The sequence below is a fragment of the Lepisosteus platostomus genome, chromosome 18 (assembly GCF_059453375.1).
Source record: "Lepisosteus platostomus isolate fLepPlt1 chromosome 18, fLepPlt1.hap1, whole genome shotgun sequence".
NCBI classification, from domain to species: domain Eukaryota; kingdom Metazoa; phylum Chordata; class Actinopteri; order Semionotiformes; family Lepisosteidae; genus Lepisosteus; species Lepisosteus platostomus.
Window position 1 is genome coordinate 12,635,051 of NC_142628.1, and position 20,812 is coordinate 12,655,862.

General features: G+C 38.3%; 1 protein-coding gene across 5 annotated transcripts in view; it reads left to right on the plus strand.

Annotated features, from left to right (window-relative positions):
• ambra1a (autophagy and beclin 1 regulator 1a) overlaps positions 1-20,812 on the plus strand; it is a 105,055-nt gene that overhangs the window by 16,504 nt on the left and 67,739 nt on the right. For 4 of the 5 annotated variants that reach the window (XM_088611287.1, XM_088611288.1, XM_088611286.1 and 1 more), the window contains exons 8-11: positions 7,924-8,010; positions 12,663-12,839; positions 20,065-20,145; positions 20,299-20,399. In XM_088611287.1, coding sequence (XP_088467413.1) covers positions 7,924-8,010; positions 12,663-12,839; positions 20,065-20,145; positions 20,299-20,399 — 446 coding nt within the window. The remainder of the gene's footprint in view (positions 1-7,923; positions 8,011-12,662; positions 12,840-20,064; positions 20,146-20,298; positions 20,400-20,812) is intronic. The other variant, XM_088611289.1, reaches the window with a different exon arrangement.

The window sequence follows — 20,812 nt, forward strand, 5'->3', positions numbered from 1 at the left end:
TAAACTCTACAGAAAAGAGACACATTAACTCACCTTATGAATTTGGTTCGGTTTGAAGCAGGGAAGATACTGGGGAAACAGTTCAAAGAGTTTTCCTCTAGGTGGCACTGTACTACCAAACAATTTGCAGACCTGTAGATTATTACAGCTGTGTCCATCCTTGTTCCAGGGGTTTGAACTTTAATTGGTTCCTGCGTGGGATTAGCTAGCCTTGTGAGGGTCACAGTATAAACCGTTTAATTATGAAATCAAGTTGCTTGTGCTGCAAAAGGATGCGTTGAAGGGAGGTGTAAGGGAACAGAAGAGGGTGCGTTTGAATTAAAGATAGGCACATGTGTTTGTTTTGTATTTAATGTTTTAACAGGAGGCCAGGGGTCTGTTTCATAATCATCCATGTTTTAAGAATGGCAAGAATATGGTTGCTTACAGTGACATTCTTCTAATAAGTTCAAACAGGCTTGCAGCTGTGTCCAGTAAATTCATCAAAAAAGATGCTTTGGTTTCCTTGCATTGGTGAAACTCTTGTTAAAAAATCCAGATGTTTCAAGACCATTTACATTCTGTGAAGATGTTTGCAGGCTGGCTAGTAACATATGTCAGTAAAAACGTAGCTAATATCCTGAAGCATCATCTGTAGCAGCAGAGACCCAGCTGTTTTTTTTGTTGGTCTTTTAGCTTGAGACTTGTTTTTTGGTTTTCTTTAAGCCTTCAATGGCAGGATAAGATTTTACTGGTATGCACTATCCTTATTACGGGTGTGTTTTATAATTTTTCCACTGTTCTTGTGTTTTAAAGTTGCAATTAGTGGTTGTGTGCTTACTAGGCTGAAAAGGACTCCTCCCCAGCCCCTCTCCCCCTGAGCTCTGAGGAGACTAAGAAATGTGTTGGAAGTTTATGGCACATAATCTAAATGGCTTTTGATTATGGCACATTTTCACTTTTCCTAATTTTCTAAAAAGAATCAATAAGAATAAATATTGACTTGCTTGAAAGACTTACAATTTTCTGGATGATTGCATGTGTTATATACCATAAAGACTGCTGGAACTAGTGGCTTTCATTTACAGATTTTGATAAGGATTTATTTTAATGATTGTTTTTATTGATTTTAGAGCATGTATCTTTTGGCTGTATGCTGAATTGTTTCCTACTGGTAGTGAATGTATATCAAATGCCTAGCATGATAGACATTTAGATTTTTATGATACTGTAAAATAAGCAAATTTGGATTTCTGCTAGAAACATAAAACCAAATAAGATAAAACAGCAATTAGTGTGTTTGTCAGAACTTATAGTTACAGTATATCCAATTGAACTAATCTGATCTTGTGAAATAAGGTGGTACTGTTTTCCCTTCTATGTTTCTGGATAAAGTATGGCTGCTCTTTGATGTTCCTTTTCATTAAAAGTTGACTTGCATTGAGAATTTGACTCTGAACACAGTGGTGGAGTCCACAGGCTGTTCAGAAGCACTTTCACAGACTGGAACACTAATTACATGCCATAAAACTGATGGTTTTTAACCCCAAACACTAACAGGTAATAGCTTTTTAATACCATCTGTATGATTTACCTCAAGCTCAGCATTCAGCCATTCATCCAATTTATTTGACCCAAAATGATGCGCTAGTCAAGAAGGTATTGACTCTCTTCTAATGTGAATTTAGCAAGTCCGGCAATGGCGATGTCTTTCTTATATTTCATGCTTTCCCAATGAGTCTTTGAGAAATAGAGTGGGTGAGTTTTCGGGTAAAGTCTTTGTGCTTGATATGTGTAGGCAGGTGAGATGGAAAAGAAAATGAAAGTGCTCTGTGACACTGCAAAGAAATTGAAGCAGCTCTGTTAAATAGGCTCATTTGTCTTTTACTTCTGACTGTCGAACACAACTTTGGACTTATAGGCAGATGTTTGATTCACAGTGTTTCAAACAGGAGACAGGCTTTAACTTAAATGCTCAGCAGTGTGTCATAGAGAAAAATGAAAAGACATTCATTTAGTGGCAGAAGTGGAGATGGCAATTGAAATATAGATTTTCATTTTACTAGTTGCACTTGTGACAGTTTTTCTTTCAGAGCTGCATGCACAGCATTTTTAACTGTTCTTGCCTTTAGAAACGCCTAGCAGACCCAGCAGAGTTTGTAGTTTTGAAGAAGAAACAAATTATACCTGCTCTTTTCATCCTTGGACTTCGTATAAAAAAAAAAACAAAACGTTCTTTGCAGATGAACAGACCCTGATATAATCTACCGCATGACACAGAGTTGGAGTCTGTTCCAGTTTTTCCAATTCCAGTTCCCCTTTTAAAACCAGTTCAAACTCTTTTTTCATATTCATGGATCTGGAAGTAAAAGAAAACTTGACTCCAATCCTCACGTAAACTAAGCATGGAGGGAGTGAGGTGATAAGCTCGCCATTCCCAATCAAATAGGAAACTTCCCTTTAATTTTATTTATTTAGTAAATGCAGGCTTTTCTGTTTTGTTGCTTGTAGCTTTATCTGCAGCACTGTGTGGCCATGTCCCTGGAAACAGCTTTGCTTAAAACCTGTTGCCTTGAACTTTTTTGTTATATTCAACAGCCATTGTTCTTTGGGGAGGTGGTGCTATTGGCATTCTGTAATATAATGACATGAATCACATGTTAAATGTGAAAGGAGATAGGTGATATGAAGCTATTACTTAGCCTTTTTTGGATTTTTCCAGTTGGCACACCTGCTTTGTGAAGCTTAAGGCTTTCCTGTCCTCCTCAACAATTCCTGCACTGAGTTTGTACATCGAGCGGTGCTCACTGAAAAGTTAGTCAGACGGGCCTGTAAAGAAGATGGCTGCGGTGATAAGTTGTTAATTAATAACCTTGTTTCATGAACAGTTCAGAATGTTCCAAATCTTTTTTTTTCTAGTGAAAGCACTGCTTCATTCAATGGCTTCTATCCCTTTGTAAGCATATCTCTAAGTGGAAATAAAGTTAAAGCGTGCTCTAATTTAATGGTTAGTTTCACAGGCGTGAGACATTTAACACTGTGGATTTTTGCTTACATTGCAGTCAGTAATGGCCAAACTAATGGCCTATATGGAATTTAATGAGCTATTTTAATGACATAAATGATGGTTAAAAATAGTTAGCTCTGCTGAGCAGAAAAAAAGAACTAGATTGATGTAACTGCCAAGATGTGAAACCTTAAGAGTTATACAGTGTGAGTGATTTGGTAACTTTTATCCGTATATTAATAAGAAACTTGTTTAATGATGGACTGTAGGAAAAGGTTTTGCTTGGCAGTAATGGGGAAAATATTTTGTAACCTAGGAAACTGTTCTGCAACATATAGCAGTTCTTTAATGAGCAGACTTATAGCCCCTGCATTAACTTTTACCATTATAATTGTACAGTATTTAGCATGAATTTAGATTCCTATGTCATGGAAGATAAACTTGTATCTTAAGACACATGCTTGATTTTGATTTTGACATAAGCAGACGTGCAGAAAAGAATCTCTGTGACAGTAACTGCGTGCTGCACTTAATCTATAATGGAAAATGGTCAACAGTGAAATAAATACCAGTCAGTGAGTCCTAATGAAGAACATGATCGTGAAGAAAATTTTGCATTGAAGCAAGAGCATGGAAAAAAGATAGATCTGTGGTAATGTTGTGCCACAACTGCCTTCTTTTTCAATCGGACGTTTACAGTGTGCAAGACTGCATCTTTAGAATAAGCATAATTTAATTATCCTAGTCTCTATAATCCACTGTTGTGACATAAATATTTTATTTGAATTAAACTTTGAGGTCACTTATTGGAGGCTTGTTCTGATGATCCTCACTGTCCAGAGGTGAATTAGCTGTAATGGTGACTGAGCCCTTCCTGATGGTCATGTAAACTGTTTCAAATCTAAGATCTCTCTAAGGGGTCAGTGTACTGCAGGGTCCCTAAGGGCCTGTTGAGCCTGTTTTGTGTTTAATTGTGCCTTTGGGAATTGGTTTATCTGTTGGCACCAGTGGGTCAAACCTGCTACCTTCCACTACCTTTTTTTACCTCGGAGAATCAAGTTGACTTTAAGTATGCTATTGATCTTTCACTGTTGGAGTTTCTTCCTTGCACTTCGTTGAAATTTCCCCAGTTTGCGTCACAGAAACATTTGGCATGCATTTCCCTCTAGACTCCCTCCATTTTATTGGTTAAAAAATGGACCCTAGGCTGTAATAGTTGCTTGCTGTGAAATTGGTAGAATATTTGTGTTGAGATTCTGTTTGCTGTGGGGAAATATCCTGCTTGTACTGCATGTAATAAAACATGAATTGAACACTGACTAAAATGAAGTTTCCTGTGGGCTCACTGCAGAGTAGGTCATAATGATGCGTTCGGTATTGCACTGAAGATTGCTCTAAAATTATACGTATTCATCATGTGAAATTTCACTTAGGGACTGTACATATAGGAAAGCTAAATGTGACTCCAAAAACAGCATGGTTGTAGGATCTTATTGTATGATATTAATCATCTCAGACCGCAGTACTTTACCGCAAGCAGTAAATCTCCAACTGTGGGTCAGGTAGGGATGTCCAGTGTGCAAACACAAGTCATATTTGGCTCAGCTGTAAGCCTGACTGAGTGTAAAAGTAATGTCAGGTACTCGTATAAGGTGTTATAAGAATTCTGACTTCTTAAGGCAGATTCTTTGATGCAAAACCTCTTTATGGATTTGCTGTAGGATTTTTATTTACTGTGATACACTGTCAGCTACCTGAGCAATGAACCTTTTCTTTCTGTCAAGTAGAGAAATACAAATCTCTAGGGTCTAAAACCTTCCTGCATTAAAAAGCAAACTGTGTTTTAGTCAGTTTGTCCACTTACAGTTACCTTCACACTGGCATTAGGTACTTGAGGACAAAGCATAAAATCAGTTGTTACAATGTGAGATTTTATTGTTAATAGGTTTATGTTTTCTGGCTCTCAAGAAGCCTTTTGCAGAATTTGTTGCGTTTAGTTTGAGTGGCATTGTTTAAGAACCACAGAGGTGCATTTAACGATGATTATTAGAACCGTTATTAGAACTTGTTAGTAGAACTGAGATAGATCTTTGGAGATTAAAAACAGGACAGCAAATGTTTTCTTGGAAATGGTTATTACAGGGTCTCCAGTTTGGAAAATTCACTACAGAGCTCTGTCGCACTAGTGAAGTTTTAGTTCACTCCGCATACCATCAGTGTCACGTCACTTGTAGCAGCAAACATGCTGTGTATCTTATAACACATGATAAAAGCACAACAAATCTACTCATTATCCGATAACACGATGTCCGAGATAAAATCTCTGCATATTTAGTTACGCTGCAACTTAAACACAACAGGAAATCCTGGCTTACTGATTTCTGATTTCCATCTTTGCACCTTCCTACATGTGCTTCAGTTTTTGTTTTGCAGTAGATGTGTTCCTGCTACAGTATATCCAGTATAATGTACTGGTTCCCACAATTAAGTGTTTTAGCAAGAGAACTATATAGTCTTGGAACGATTATAGCGTGAAAGGGAAGGAGGAGTGGGGTGAACTTAAATTGCCCAGTGCATCTTAAATGCTCATCAAGTTGTCAAAGTACTGCATTTGGGGCATTGCATGAGAGAAGAGCTCCTCAGAAAAACCACAAGTTTACATTGGCTATCAAGCAATCTATCAATTGGCTTCATTACTCTGCTCTCCTCCCCACTGAGAGCCGATGTGTGGGGAGCGTTCTGGCGCACTATGGCTGCCGTCGCATCATCCAGGTGGATGCTGCACATTGGTGGTGGTGGAGGGGATTACCATTACCTGTAAAGCGCTTTGAGTGGAGTGTCCAGAAAAAGCGCTATATAAGTGTAAGCAATTATTATTATTATTATTCTCACAAGGAGTATAACGCTAGCCACTCTGACCTCTTTTGTGGCACCTCTTACACGCTGGTTTATGCCAGCGATTGCTCATTTGAGTTTGTAGTTCAGTCCACTTTTGAACTGAAGATTTCAGACCTCCGTCAATACGGTTCAGTGCCCCAATATAAGGTGAGAGGAGGTGGCCCTTCCTCCGCTGACGGGGCCAGAGCTCTTCCCTCTTTTTCTTGTGTAGGCTGACTGAAGCAGTGGCTGATCCTGCCCCCTGGTCTTGTGTGGTGGGAGTGCCGGGGGTTGGTACTTGGTCCTTTCAGTAAAAAAACCCACTGTACGGAGCCCTCACAGCCCTGGTACTCCATTGGAAAAGCTCCCGCTACAGCGTAGAGTCGAGGTGAATCCTGTCACGCAGTAGCCTTCAATAGTGGAGACGTCTGATTTCTAACGTGGTTATCATTATGTATTTCCTTCTCTGAGACCTTAGCATGCATCATAGTCTTCTATAGACCTAATGTGGGTTTGTCACTTTGTTTCCTTCTGTGAGAGCTAGGCACAATATACTAAACCAGCATATGTAATAAAGTTCTTTTTAGAACGTAAAATTGGATTTTATTATTTGCATTTTAGACACTTTTTTCCCCCCATTTCTGTAATGAACTCTAGTACGTTTTGGAGGCTGCATGTATTTTTCTTCAGATTATATGCACCAGCCTCTGGGAGTGGAAGTCCTGATGGCAGTTTATTAATCCACAGAAGCGGAGTAAATTCAGCTAATCCCCAAAGGAATTGGGTTTTCACATTCAGCTGAGATGTGCCGTTGAAGTGTACACTGTTCTGCAACTGCACGTTCTGCCAATTAGGCAGAGACAGGACAGGCGTGACTGCGAGCAGCTGTGGGTACTTCACTGAATCAGCCCTGCGTTTAATGGACTGGCTGGAGCTGAAAATTAAGTCAGGAGAAAGGAGGAAGCTTGGGAAGATTACCTATGTGCTCAGGGGTGACGTGCTTTCTTGTGCCAGTGTTGTATAGGTCAGTTGAAACTGGCAGAGCTTCAGTTTCTTGTGCTCTGCACCTTAGGAATAGCTTAGATGCCACATACTGTACATCAGAATTGCCCTCACACTGTTTGGCACAAGTAACAGACCTGATAAATCTAGCTGACAGTGCTTCTAAAAGGTATGTCATGTAATATGTGGTGATTGGGTTGCTCTCAAATGATTTGTTTCCGATCCATGTACATTGTATGCAATGTACAGGAAGTTGTGTGTGTTACTTCATCTTATGCTTTTCAATTTACTTACTGTAATACGCTGAAGACGTGAATGCTTTTAGTTAACTAGGAAAATGTCAGCAGAGCTGGTGAACCAGTAGGTGGCTCTTTTACCTCTGGAACAGAATTTTATAACTAATATGCCGTAGTGTGGTGACTGTGGATACTGTGTAGTGCAAGGGGCCATCCTTCTGATCTGACATTTAATCAAGGTGCTGACTACACAGTCATTAAAGATCTCATGGCACTGTTCATATGAGTAGGGGGTTTAAATAGGCTATATTCCACTATTGACTTTTGTGCTCTTGTCTACCTAAAGTTCCCTTTTACTTTAAAGAGTGAAGTAGTTTCCCATCTCTCCATTAGATGTGTGTGGTGGGGTTGCAGGCAAATCACTGCTGCGGTGTCCTGCCCTCTAGGTGGATGTCACGTTCCAGCTGTGGTGAAATTGTCTCTTCCTATATGCAAAACACTTAACAGTCCTTAGGAATGAAAAGTGATAGCCTATATAAATGCAAGGAAATCTAGGAAACTGTACTCACTATTCTGGAAGATTATTATCCCATCTCCTAGTTCAGATACACTTTAACAGTTCACGACATTCTTCATTTTTCAGTTGTGTGCTGTATTGAAAGGACTTTAATGAAACTCTCCTGTCTAGTCTACAAAGGCCTTGATGAAATAGGGATTAATCCTGTTTTGTCAATGCAGAAAACATCAAAGTATAACATTCAGCTGGGTAGAAATGTGATGCGCAACCCTTGGTTTACCATCTTTTATTCTGCTATTTTGCAGGAGGCTGTTGGAGTCCTCTCTTATCTCCCTTTCTCGATATGACATATCAGGGTCTCGAGATCATCCCATTTACCCAGATCCCGCCAGGTAGGTGTTAATTCTGTTCAGGTGGCTGTGTTTCGGGGACAATGTTAGATAGGGTTTAGGGCTCCGAATCCGTAACTGCAATGTTATGGATTCAAGTTCCCATTGCAGACACTGCTGTTGTACCTTGAGCAAAGTACTCCACACCAGTTACTCCAGTCCCCCCAGCTGTGTAAATGGGTACCAGCATTGCTCAGGGGAGGCCCTGGGATGGATTAACATCCCATCTATAAAGAGGGGTTTAATGCAGCAGCCCGGTGAACGTTAAGGCTATATCTGTTCAGGAATTTTATAATAAGATGGTTTTACAGTTCACAGAGGATGCTAAGGGCACAAAGAACAGAAGAACTTCCTATGTATGTTTGGGCTTTCACCAGCTCTCTAATGATGAAAGAATGATGAAATCAACACAGTTATTGAATTGTTTAACTTTCAACATTCGGCACAGAGAAACAGGATTCTGGGACATAGACGTGAATAAAAACACAAAAAGGTAGACTAATTCCCGCGCTTAAATGATTCTTCATTGATAGCTAGAAAGTTCATTCATGTTCATTCTATTTGTCCGTGTGCCAAACATTCCATCATATGTGTGTGTTCCCGTTATATGTTTTTAAAACAGTAGATATATATTACTCCTTGATGGATATTATACTGTTTATCAAATGCTGGTTTATACATGCAAAGGTGAGACACACAATTCTTCCTTTTCCTCGATAAACAAAATTCTGTTTTGGGGGTTCATAAGGACATAAGCTACAAACGGGAGGAGGTCATTGGGCTTGTCTAGCGTCATGCCTTCCACACCGCGTGGCTGGGTTCTGTTTTCCCCCCATGTCACGTTCAGCTCCCTGTCTCGGCGCAAATCAAATTGGATTTCATTGGCATTGTTAAACCACGACCGCCGATGTCGACGTATTCATCAACCAGCACTTCAGAACCCCTGCGGTGCATTTTCCAGCCATACTTCCGGGTGTCAGGTCTGCAGGACCCTTCATCAGATCAGCACATTTTGGCCTGAATTGTATTGATTTTGTGCTCAGTGCTTACAGCTTGTTTCTACAAAGCCCTGACTAAAGGCAATTTGATCCCATTTAATTTTCTCCTGTTTCATTCATCTATCATATCTTCAAGTGGCTTTTGACAGCGTTGTCAGAATCCATGCATCTATTTTTAATTGTTCTTGGAAATGGAACGTACCTGTAGGTAAATGAATAAATGAAAAACTGAGGAAAGAAATAGGCTATTCTTCTTTACTTTGTAAAGAGGTTTGTTTTATTTCGTCTGCTATTTTCAGAGTAACATTATTTATTACGACACTGACAGATGTGTATTTCAGTTTAGAAATATTACTGATGCAGCAACACAGTTTTAGCTAGGTTCTAGGAAATCAAGTCATTTTGCAGTCATTGCATTATTTTTGCATTAGTGTTGATCTAAAATACAAGCCAAGATTGCAAGACTTGGATGCAGGTATTTAATATGGCCTCTTCTGAATATCAGAAATATTCTTGACTCTAGAAATTGCATATTTTATTTTATTGTAATATCCATTCAAAAAAAAAAAACATTCCTCTAAATGACCATTACTTTTTCACTTGTATTAGCTGAACGTTTTCTTAGACATGACAGGGCCAAGTGTCATTCAGTAGACCTCATGTGCATTCCAGACTTCAGCCTTGACATCAGTTCTTGTCTTCTGAGTTTAAAAGAGCACCTGAATTTCTGATGTCTGGTGTTTAGTAGAATTTATCGAGATTTTATCAGAAGGTTTGGGATGGAGCTTATGCCTACTGCACAGTAAGAGAAGGGCAATTATAGGCCGCCGTTCTGTTAAACCTTTAAGAGACGTAATTGAATTTGGCGCAGTGCTTTCTCTGCTCTTTTAGTCAGCTGCTATACTTCCAGTCTGTGATCCTTTGCTTTTCGCAGAGCCTGTTGACTATTTCGTATATTGAGAGGCTTGAATGACGGCCTATGAATGGAACATTGTAGAGAGCTGACTGAAATGCTCTACCCTCCTCCAAACCATTCTGGCTCTCCCTGTAATATTGGGGCAGGCTTTTGTATTACTGAAGGTGAAGCACCTCCAGTGTTTCAAATGTATATTTCATTGGTAATTGTGTAATGTTTAGATATTAGCAAATTGTCATCAGATTTTGCTTTGAATTTTTATTCTCCGTATTACAATTATCCCCAAAGACGAAAGCTACATCACAAGAAAGGAAAATAAAATAATGATAAATATGTTCTTCAATTCTGTTTTTCATGTTCTTATTTGTGGGTTTGTCACTACATCCCACTGTTTGCATGAGGACAGTGCTGGAGGGTGCTGATTGGGCTTTAACCTTCACCTCGGACGCACAGAGCTATAAAGCTCTACAAAACTTTTCCTTCCAAGTTTTTGTGTTTTAGTAATTTAATGCAGTCCGAGCAGGTAGAGGGTTTTAAAGCGATCTTTAAACGAAATCGGATGTGTAATTTTAACGCTGGTCTTGGCAACAACCAGAATCAGACCAGTTGCTCCAAAACTATGAAAGGTGGCAGAGAAGGCAACCAGCTGGCCAGCAAACGCCTGTTCAAAGCCCTGTCTTAGATTGTCCCAGGGCCTGCAGAGCAACACAGTCACACAAAGCAGAGCCGCTTTCTTGATCAGAGCACATCTGGTTTGGGTTTCTAAGTATGAGTTCTGAGTTCCGTTCTCTCTGAACCAACAATTTGTCATACACATATCTGGTTTATATGCAAGAAATTGTTAAAACATATCTAGGCCTTTAACAGGAAGTAACTTACTTGGCACCATCTTCCTTGACCTGTAAAAAACAATCTTGTTTTTCTTGTTTTCAAACATAAAGCCAATGATTGAATGCTTCCTGTCTTTGCCAGCTGACGGATGTGACAATGCGATGGTAATTAATGGTCTTTGCTTCATTGCAAGAAGGATGCAGGCCTTTTAATCCTTCAGACACCTTTGTCTTATGCAGCTCTATTTGTTTGTACTGTGGACATGTACAGTAGCTGACTTTCAAATTCATTTTAATTCCTCCATAAAACCTCTATTTGGATTATCATTCCATCATTATTAAATATTTTTTTCCATTTCCAAGCTTTGAGATAAACAGTTAATTAGCAGTTAATTGTATTTTACTTTTTTTGTACTATGTTTGCAAAGAATAGCTTTGTGTATATGTAAAGGTGTCTGCTGTCCTTCTCAGAGTCTCCATCAGTTGAATTATCTGTCTTTCCTTCAGGAATGTGACCTTGCACAGTACTTGTGTCTCAGCTGTCCAGTGTTATTTTAGAGGGCCATTGTCAGGGGACTAACCCTTTGAATGAGATGCTTCTGATGGTGGCTGTGGAAATGTTTATTGTTTTGTTCATATGTGTTGTTTTCGAACATTAAGAAAAAGACACAAAAACATGCATTCACAACCACATCAGATACAACTGATTTTAAAAATAAGTTATTCTGTTTGAATATTCAGACACAAAATACCATGGTTATTATGGTCTTACGACTTACTCTGTCTTAAATTGTAGCAGGATGTGAGAAAATTATTGAAGATGCTTTGAAGTAATATTGTCTAGTAAAAGGTTGTTGTAGTCTGCAGAAATAAAAGCTTTTTTTTTTGTCTTTGAATTCCAAAATAACAGTTCCGTCAGTCTTGCATTCGTATGGAATTATTAATTCCATTTATAGATTCTGCAGCCTTTATAAATAAATACATTTAAATGTGACAGAAACGTAAGCAATGGAAGATTCACTGTATGAAGTTCATCAGTTTGAGTGAATTCATTTATTGCTTTTGTCTCTCAGGCACTGTTGAGATACTTTGGAGTAAGACATATTTCTTAATATAATATAAAGCTGGAGCTGTCCATTGCAATAAGTAGTCAGCCTTAAAGTGCTTATCCCAACACAAAATAAATTGTGCCAGGAAAAATGAAATAATCATTATAAACTCTCTTTCATACCATGGTTGATCACCCAGTCTGCTTTTTGTGATTGATTACCTCTCTTCCACAGACTGTTTTCAAGTGTGATGCATTAGGATTAAAGACCTTCACTGAACAGATAGCCCCTAGACAGGGGACTCATGCCCTGTTTAGGCTTGTAATGTTCATTTATTGCAGATGTTAAAAACAGGTAGATGAGACAGGGGGAGCTGACAGCATATTTTCTTGCAATGGTTTTTGCAATGTGAGAAATTGTTATCTCATACAAAAGTCATCATCATTCTCTGCCCATTGTCATGAATCGTTCTTTAATTTTGTAGGTCTAGCCTAGAGCCTCATTTTGCAGTACAGTTTGTTCAAAATAGCAAATCCAATAGAGTTAAATGACTTCTCCTTCACTTGCAAAATGATATGCAGATCTTGGAAAGAAGTGTAATGAAATGAGCATACACTGTAAAATATTTGTGTATCGAACTAAGTTACAATTTTTGTATATTTTTGAAAGTGTGCTTTCCTCTGTGTGCTGAAGACGAGTTCCAAACTACTGCATCCAGAGGAGGTTTTCCTGCTCTTCTGGATGCAGTACTTGTAGTTTTTGTGGTTCCTTCTTTGATTGATCAGTGCCTCGGGATTCCTTGTCCTTGTAGCGGAAAGGCGCTATATGAAATAAAGGTGTCTGTTGCTGGTGGTGGTTACAGGTTGTCCCCTGCTGCCTACTATGCCCAGAGGATGATCCAGTATCTGTCCCGCCGGGACAGTATCCGCCAGCGCTCCCTGCGCTACCAGCAGAACCGGCTGCGGCCCTCCTCCGACAGCCCGGCCAGCAACCCCTCCCAGTCCATGGAGAACAACGAGGTGGAATTCGAGGAGTTTGAGTGAGTTCAGATTACGTCCTCCTATTCAGAACCTTAGAAAGCCTGCTAAAGGAGTCCACTTGCCCCATCAAGCTGGTGTGGATTCCGGTACCTAATTGCTACCAGGATCTTATCCGGCCAGGGAATCGGCTTTGAAATCATGGCTGGGTAGCTTGTTCCAGACGCCCTGCACTCTTTTGTACACTAGTGTGCACCGGCCACCCTGTGAACAAGTCACTCTCTGAGCTGGCTTGCGAGCAAAAGAAGCAGTGCAACACATTAAGATGCACAGAAGAGAAAGGGTGCTGAATTTAAATACTTTAGACTCAGAATCATGCCCCAGAGGCTGTTATCTTGAATTTGCTAAGCAGTTGGTAATAAGGAAACACTCTTAAATTATACAAATGTGCAGTCAATCTTGGCTGGAATTTAAAAATGTGTTTCTGCGTCTTTAAAATGGGAAGGAGAGCCCTTACTAGATTTTGTGAATCTTTATCTTTTTCATGAAATGCATAGGTGAGGGAAGATGATTGAAGTGGATGTACTTACCTTGTATTGTCTGGAGGGGGTGCCAGATTGTGTGCAACCATATTGAAAGGAGTGATTTATTATTCAATTTATATGTTGAGATTTATTATGATGACCTGTATTTTTATATTGTACAGTATGTACGGCTAAATGGCTTATTTATGACTGGTTAATATAAAAGTGAAATCCGTATTTGTATGTGTGTGTATAGGTATAGTTTTTATGATAACTGGACAGACATGAGTATGATGGACTCGATGGATTAACCATTTTTCTTTTCTGAATTGTGTTAAACTAGTGGAATTAAGCAGGGTAGTTAGTTGCAAAAGGCTTCCTAAGCTATGTTGCGAAAGAGGCAATGTGTTGCAACGGTTTGGTAAGTAGTTTGTTGAGTGTGTGAGATTGCTGCTGCCAGGGGTTTTGTATTCTGTGCTTTCTGCCTGCTAATTGTAGTTTTGGAGGAAATGAATCCTGTGACAGCTGCAATTTATATGTTGGACTGGATTAAAGAGCAGTGGGTTCATTCGAGGCTTCAGTCATCCCAGGACAAGGGAATTCAAAGCATCAAGATTTAAATATCTGTTTCTGTTCTGGAAAGATTTGTATGTTCTTCATGTTATTTACACATTTACATTTACATTCATTCGTAATATTCTGAATTAGTGTGCGCTAATTAGGTAGTGTTGTTTTTGCATTTAGGAAACACTTGAATATGGAGGCGTTTTGAATTTCAGATGAAAAAACGTGGCAAGTTCTGGCCCTGATTAGAGTAAGATCCTGGTTAGAACCAGGAAAGTGTAGTGGTTTTTCAAAGTAAAGTCGATATGTTCAACTTCCTGTTTTTATGATCTGGCAAGTTAATTATTGCTGTATGTCATTGTAACAAAATTAAATATTTATCTTTGGTTTTATCTACAATTTTTAGGTATTATCCCATAATCAGCTGTGAGATGACTGGGTTTAACAGACAAATAGGGAGAAAGAAAGTGCTGTCCATAACTGCTAGATGTCTGTTAAATCACTTATTATTTGTTAAATGTGAAATATATAGTGTATATATATGCTTTCTGGATCTTTTGACTTATTTAACAGTTGCAATCAACACAATGAAAGTTGTTCCCATTCCATTTTATACAAAATATACCAATAATAATAATAATTATAATAATATTTCTTTTTTAGCCCTATACAATTTCTTGCATTAGGAATTTGTCTTTTCGCATACCCCAGCTTTTCTCCATGGAGACACAGACACACAGACAGGGAGAGAAGCTTGGGGTCAGAGCGCAGGGTCAGCCATTGTACGGCGCCCCTGGAGCAGTTGGGGTTAAGGGCCTTGCTCAGGGGCCCAACGGAGTAGGATTCCTCTGCCGGCCGCAGGATTTGAACCGGCAACCTTCCAGTCACAGGCGCAGATCCTTAGCCACAGAGCCACCGCTCCGATAAATATGCAAACAATATATTAAATATATAAGCTCTTTATTTTTGTTTTTTAATGTGTTGTAAATATACTATATACAATTCAGTAAAGCATGCAAAACACAAACAACACCCACTATGTATCTTTATCTTTTTTAATCTATCGTTTTATTCTTTGTGCATTTCCCTGTTGTCACAGGGATAGTTCGCTATTTCTGATTTTACAGATGAAATTCCCCTTTAGCAGATTTTGTAGGTTAAATCTGAAGACCATTACAGCAAAAGCCTTAAATTGAGGGTTTACTGCACTGTTAAGGAGAGAAGGGAATTTTTCAGTCTCTGAACATTGCAGTGTCTTTCATGCTTCAATCAGAAGATGTCAGTAGGTTAAGTTTAGGTGTAAACGGGGTTTAACATTTACATCTAGTTTTCATCAGTGATTAAGGAGTGAAAGACTTTTCTCATGGATTCTTCAATCCTTCGGGAGCAAAGACTTTGTTTTGCCTACCGCTGGTACCAGCACCAGGCCATACCAGCTATTAGGTGTTTTTACGTTTTCTGTAGTTTTAGTGAGCAGCAGATGGTAAGTGTGCTAGTATATCTTTAGATTTCTTTTTGCAAAATCGCATGTCTGAAGGTTTAAGGAAAGCAAAATAGAAAACACTTGCCAAAATTCTGCAAGGTAAGTAAGGTCTTAAAAATTTGGCATACATATTCACGACTTTAAACAAGTTAAGTTTTTAACATTTCATTTGTTTGAATCGGAAGCCGTAAAATGATTAAGGAGATGGATTTAATGAATTAAGAACTTTCAAATAGAAATAAGAAACTCAATAGGAAACTCAGTTAATCAATAGGAAACTTTCTAAATGAATACAAGGCTTAGTGGTTGAATATATAAAGCATTCCTTTTTGAATTTTTTTTTCGTCAATTTAAGATTGCCGTTTAACATAATACAACCTCTAAAAATTAAAGCCGTAGTTTGGTATTTCTATTCCTTAAAGTCATGCCAGATAAAGAAGACTTCTAGGTTTTTCTTGCTGCACAAAGTCTTTAAACGATAATTTTTGCTTTTTTAACATTCCACACGCAAGCTTTACTTGTTTTATTTAGATTTAGGGCTTTTAATTTGGGAAAAAAAGCAAGCCAAAGCAGTCTTAAAGCAGCTTCACGAGACCAGAAAAAAACACCAAAAACCTTGAGCCACCTCATCACATGTTGCCATACTGCCACAGATGCATGGAGCCTGAAAAAACTCATTTTAATATCTATGCATGGTACAGCTCTCATCATGTGTGAAGTTATTTTATGATTTAAAAAGCAATATTGAGCCAGACAGCTCAGCTGCCCTTTTCTATTGCGATTCCCTTTTTTTGTTTTATCACTGTAAGACCCAGCTTGCTCTGTATTCTCTCTCTGAATGTTTTTATTTTAACATTCCAGGGTAAGATGCAAAACGGTAAAGCCTTGTGATGCAGTCATGACTGACCCAGATTATCTGATAACTGCTTCAGTTCCTAAGCCCTGTATCAACTGGGTTTTGCTACATTAGACACTTTGTAATTGGGTTAAAGCAATGTGGGGAATAATCCCTGTAAGTGAAATTTAGTCCAAAAAGGCTCTGGGAGTGCTGGGATTTTCCATTTATCATGCTGCTGAATAACCTTTTTTTCTTCTGTTTGGTAGGGAACATGTCCTAGGTATGCATAACTTTTTTTTTGTTCTGTTTAGGATAAATTTTACCTTTTAGTAAAGAAATACAATAACTGCAAGGTTTCTACAATCAGATATATGTTGTTGCTAGTAGTATTGCTATAACACTCCTCAATTAAGACATCCTGACACAGCCACCAAAAACAGACAAAACACATTTGCTGCTGCGTGCAGACAAGCCCATGCATCATACAGGCCAGATAAAAGTTCAGTGAAACCTCATTAAGATAGTGCAGCTTACCAGTAGCCATTTAGAGGTATCTACCCTGCACCATGGTTCTTCATATCAAGAATGAGAAATTACAATGCTGTTAACTTCGGTTCCCAGCTTATCTGTATGAGAGGTTTTGTTTACTCTCAACTTGGTGGCGTGTTCAGTGATAAAGCAGCTTTTTTTCTCGTTTGGTCAGTTTATTTTTCTCAGTTGCCGCAGAAAGAGATTAATGCTGTCATTTCAGAGATCAAGACTGGCTAAAATGAGATTGAATGTATGCAAAATCTAAGCATCTGCTTTTTTTCCCCTTAAATTTAAAAAGTGAATTGTAAAGCTGAGCTGTAACACTGGAAGGAATCTATCATCTGATTGACAGCTGTACATGTGCAGGCTTGCAGAGAACTACTCTGCATCTCCTCTTGCCTCAGTATTACACTTCATTTCAAAGCTCTACATTAAGTTGCAAACTCTATTATTGGATATTTCAGAACGTGCAAATTAGAACAGTGTAAAATGAGGGCAAAGCACACAGTGCACTTTAAAAAACTTGAAGGAGATAATCATTTGACAAAATAAACATCATCCTGACCTCATTATCAGTGCTTTATGCAATCTGTTCTTGAAAAACTGGCAATCACCATGTTCATCCTTGAATCTCATTCATCATCCTGGCGGTTTAAAAAAGCTGTTGGCTCTATAAGAGCTGTGATTTTTTAAACCAATTATGTTTGAACAAATCCATACACATTGGGCTGCTAGTATTTACAAGTGTATTAAAGTATAGGGCTGAGGGATATATTTGAAACCAAAACAAGAAACCATCTGGTCTCAGTTTACAGTACATTAAAACTCTGGTTGCCTTTATATTAAATGGGTTAATAATGGGTAAATAAGGCTTAGTTACTTATTTTGGACTCTACCATAACATTTTAATTTCAAACACTGCAGTGGCATTTCACTGAAGCCTTATTAATGTACTTTACACCATTCTTTGTTGTAAGCAAGTATAGCTAATACCAGAAATGTGTATATTTTGCAGAGTACATTCTGTGCTAAAACATTAGGTGTACTGAAATACAGTAACGTTTACCTTCATATATCAAACATTTTAGGAATCTGATAATACTGAGGAACACAAAGGAAATAATTAGCATTTGTATTGTATGTTTTATTCAGATTCAATAAAAGCCAAAATGCTTTACTTATAGACATAAATAGCTGTTATGTATGGAATAGCAGAGCAGATTAGGTGATCTATTGAGAAGTGAAAAGTGCTTCACTACTTTAACTAAGTATAAATTAAAGGTAAGCCAGATTGTATAATTACAAAATGGAATTTAGCCAGGAGACAACAACCCTACTCTTACAAACAGTGCCTTGGGATCTTTGATGTCCAAGTATTCAGGACCGTGCTGCTGTCGATATTGGGAGACTAAAAACTACTCCAATTCTCAGTTAATCTTTTTTATATTTTTATAAAATAAGAACTTGTACTGAAATATACTTAGCTTTATATATGCTTTATCAGTTTATTAAGATGAACATCAATAAGGAAATATGCTTTCTGGCATATCCTGGTTTATTGGTATTACTAAACGTTTAACCAGGAATAAATTCTGGACAAGCCATGATTTTAGCTAAGAAGGTCATAATAATTTGCTTTAATATGTTATCTTGCTTTTCCCAGCAATGATTTGAATATAGTAAACATTAGCTTGCTTCAGGTCAAGTCATAAATTGTTCTGCAATTACAATGAGCCATTCTCTCTCCCAATTGCACCACAGTATAATATTGATTTCTGCTGGACCAAAGAGCTTCTATTTACTACTTGTTTTCCTGGAGTCCTGTGGGTATCTTTTGCTTGTAGAACTGTGGTAGTAAAAGGGTTTGCTCAAAACATTATAAAACATTATTTGTGAATTGGTTTCAGATGGAACATGTCCAGGTTTTTATCAAGCGCTGGTGCACAACTGCGATTGATTTTATATTTATCTCTCCAAGGCAGGTTTATCACCCCAGTTGCATAAACATTTACCTTGTAGGCTACTTGAGCTGTTAAATTGTTTTGAGTAGGACCACTTCCTTGTTGGAATATTTTTAACTTGTTTGCAGCTAATTTAAAACTACAGACTTGGTTCTCTCTTTTTCTCTGGTTCGCTGGTCACAAGAACATGAAAGAATTGGGTGGATTTTTACCTGCGCTTCATCCCTGCATTGGATGACTGACTCTGCTGGTTGAATTCACAGTGCCCAGCTTGCTATGTTTTGCAAAGCCTCTCTGTTACTTCTGATGCAACATTCAAATGTCTCTTGATCTGTCATTCTTTTCTAAGCCTTAGTTTTTGGTTGGTGCTTCCTTTTTTTAGGCCAATAAAGTGCTTTTGTAAGTCTACTTTTTTTTTTTCAGAAGCTGGCTGCATTCTGCACTGGTTAAATGTCTGTGGTGTGTTATACTTTGTTGAAAGTTCTGTAATTTTTGGTTCCTAGAAACCTCTGCAGAGAAAAACGTTTTTTTTCCCCATTACTCTATTTTATGGCTGCCTGTCTTGCACCTTGTGCAGTTCATACTGAAATGTTTTTGCTGGCTAGGTCTGATTTCCTTATGAAGTCATTTCACTTTTGTGTGCACTTCCTCTATAATTTCATTGGTTTTCCTCTGTAGAGGACAAAGAATTGTAAAAAATATATAAATTGTGTTTTCCTCTGAATAATAAATTTTGCTTTAAAAACTTTAAACTTTTTCCAGTGCACAATAAGGCTTAATCTTTTTTTTCGAATGCACTGTGTAGCTTTGTTTTGTTCTTTGTTCTCCAATGAAATTAAGTACTTAAAAGTGTTTTAAAAGCAATAAATAATAAGCAGTGAACTGTTGAAAGGATGCTGTGTGGGTGGAGGAAGCTGTTAATGTTTTGTGATTGTCAGGTTTTTGAAAATGTCATGCTGTTTAACTGTGCAAAATTGTGGTAAGAGTTTTTAAGAGCATTAATGTTTGAAGACGAAGGGATTTTCACCATTGCCTTATTAGTGCTACAGTCTTAGAAAATGTTATTATATTAGAAAATGTTTCATCAGATCAGTTTTAGTTCAGTGCCCACAACATCTTTAAGGCAGTGACAGCATAATCCTGCTTAGTGGATTCAGGCAATCCTAACATACTGTTATTTTTTTAATTGTTCATACACATTGACACTGTGCGGAAGTTTATCTTCTGGTAAAAGATAATAGACAAAGCTCAACTAGAACTACCCACTACCCTCTAAACTACTCACTAGTGTTCAGCATTGGTGTGACCCACAAGAATCTAAGCCTTTGTGGTCACACTTTTTCTGAAAGCCATTCCCTACATTGTAATCCAATTTCTTTTCTGTAGGGATAATGGCGACAGAGCCAGGCACCGAACACCACGCAATGCTCGAATGTCTGCTCCATCTCTGGGGCGCTTTGTTCCTAGGTGAGTAAGACCACAAAACACTTAACTGGTGTTTCTATCCAGCTCCTCTTCCAATTTTGCAATAAAACCGAAGTACTTCACAAAACATAAGATAGTTACACTTCGAACTCACTACTTGATAATCTAACACGTTTCCTACCCCCTTTTTTACAGGCGTTTCCTGTTACCAGAGTATCTACCGTATGCTGGGATTTTTCATGAGAGAGGCCAGCCAGGCTTGGCCACTCACTCTTCCGTTAATAGAGTCCTAGCAGGTAAGGAACATCTCGGTCTCATAACTGATTTCTTACCCATACAAGGGTGATGACTTGATGCAGAGGCCAGGCAGTGGCAGATTCACACAACAGCTTGATTTTAGCTGTCATGAATCGGGAACAGTTCCCAGGCTCAAAATATGGAGGAGTGCGGTTTTTGAACATGCGGAGCTGACTGCTTATATGATGTAGAGATATGTGATGAGAAGCTGTATGTTGTACTGCTATCATTAGGGAGTTTCACGTAAACACTGTTCCCTTTTGGTAGTGTACTGTCAGCTTTTACAACACTATAGTTTAGGCAGGCATTGTGTAAACTGAGGATGGTTCTGAGTGTGTTTCTCAGCAGTGTATTATGATCTGCACTAGAAGTTAGAACCTCATCCCCAATAAATCAGAACACTCATATCTCG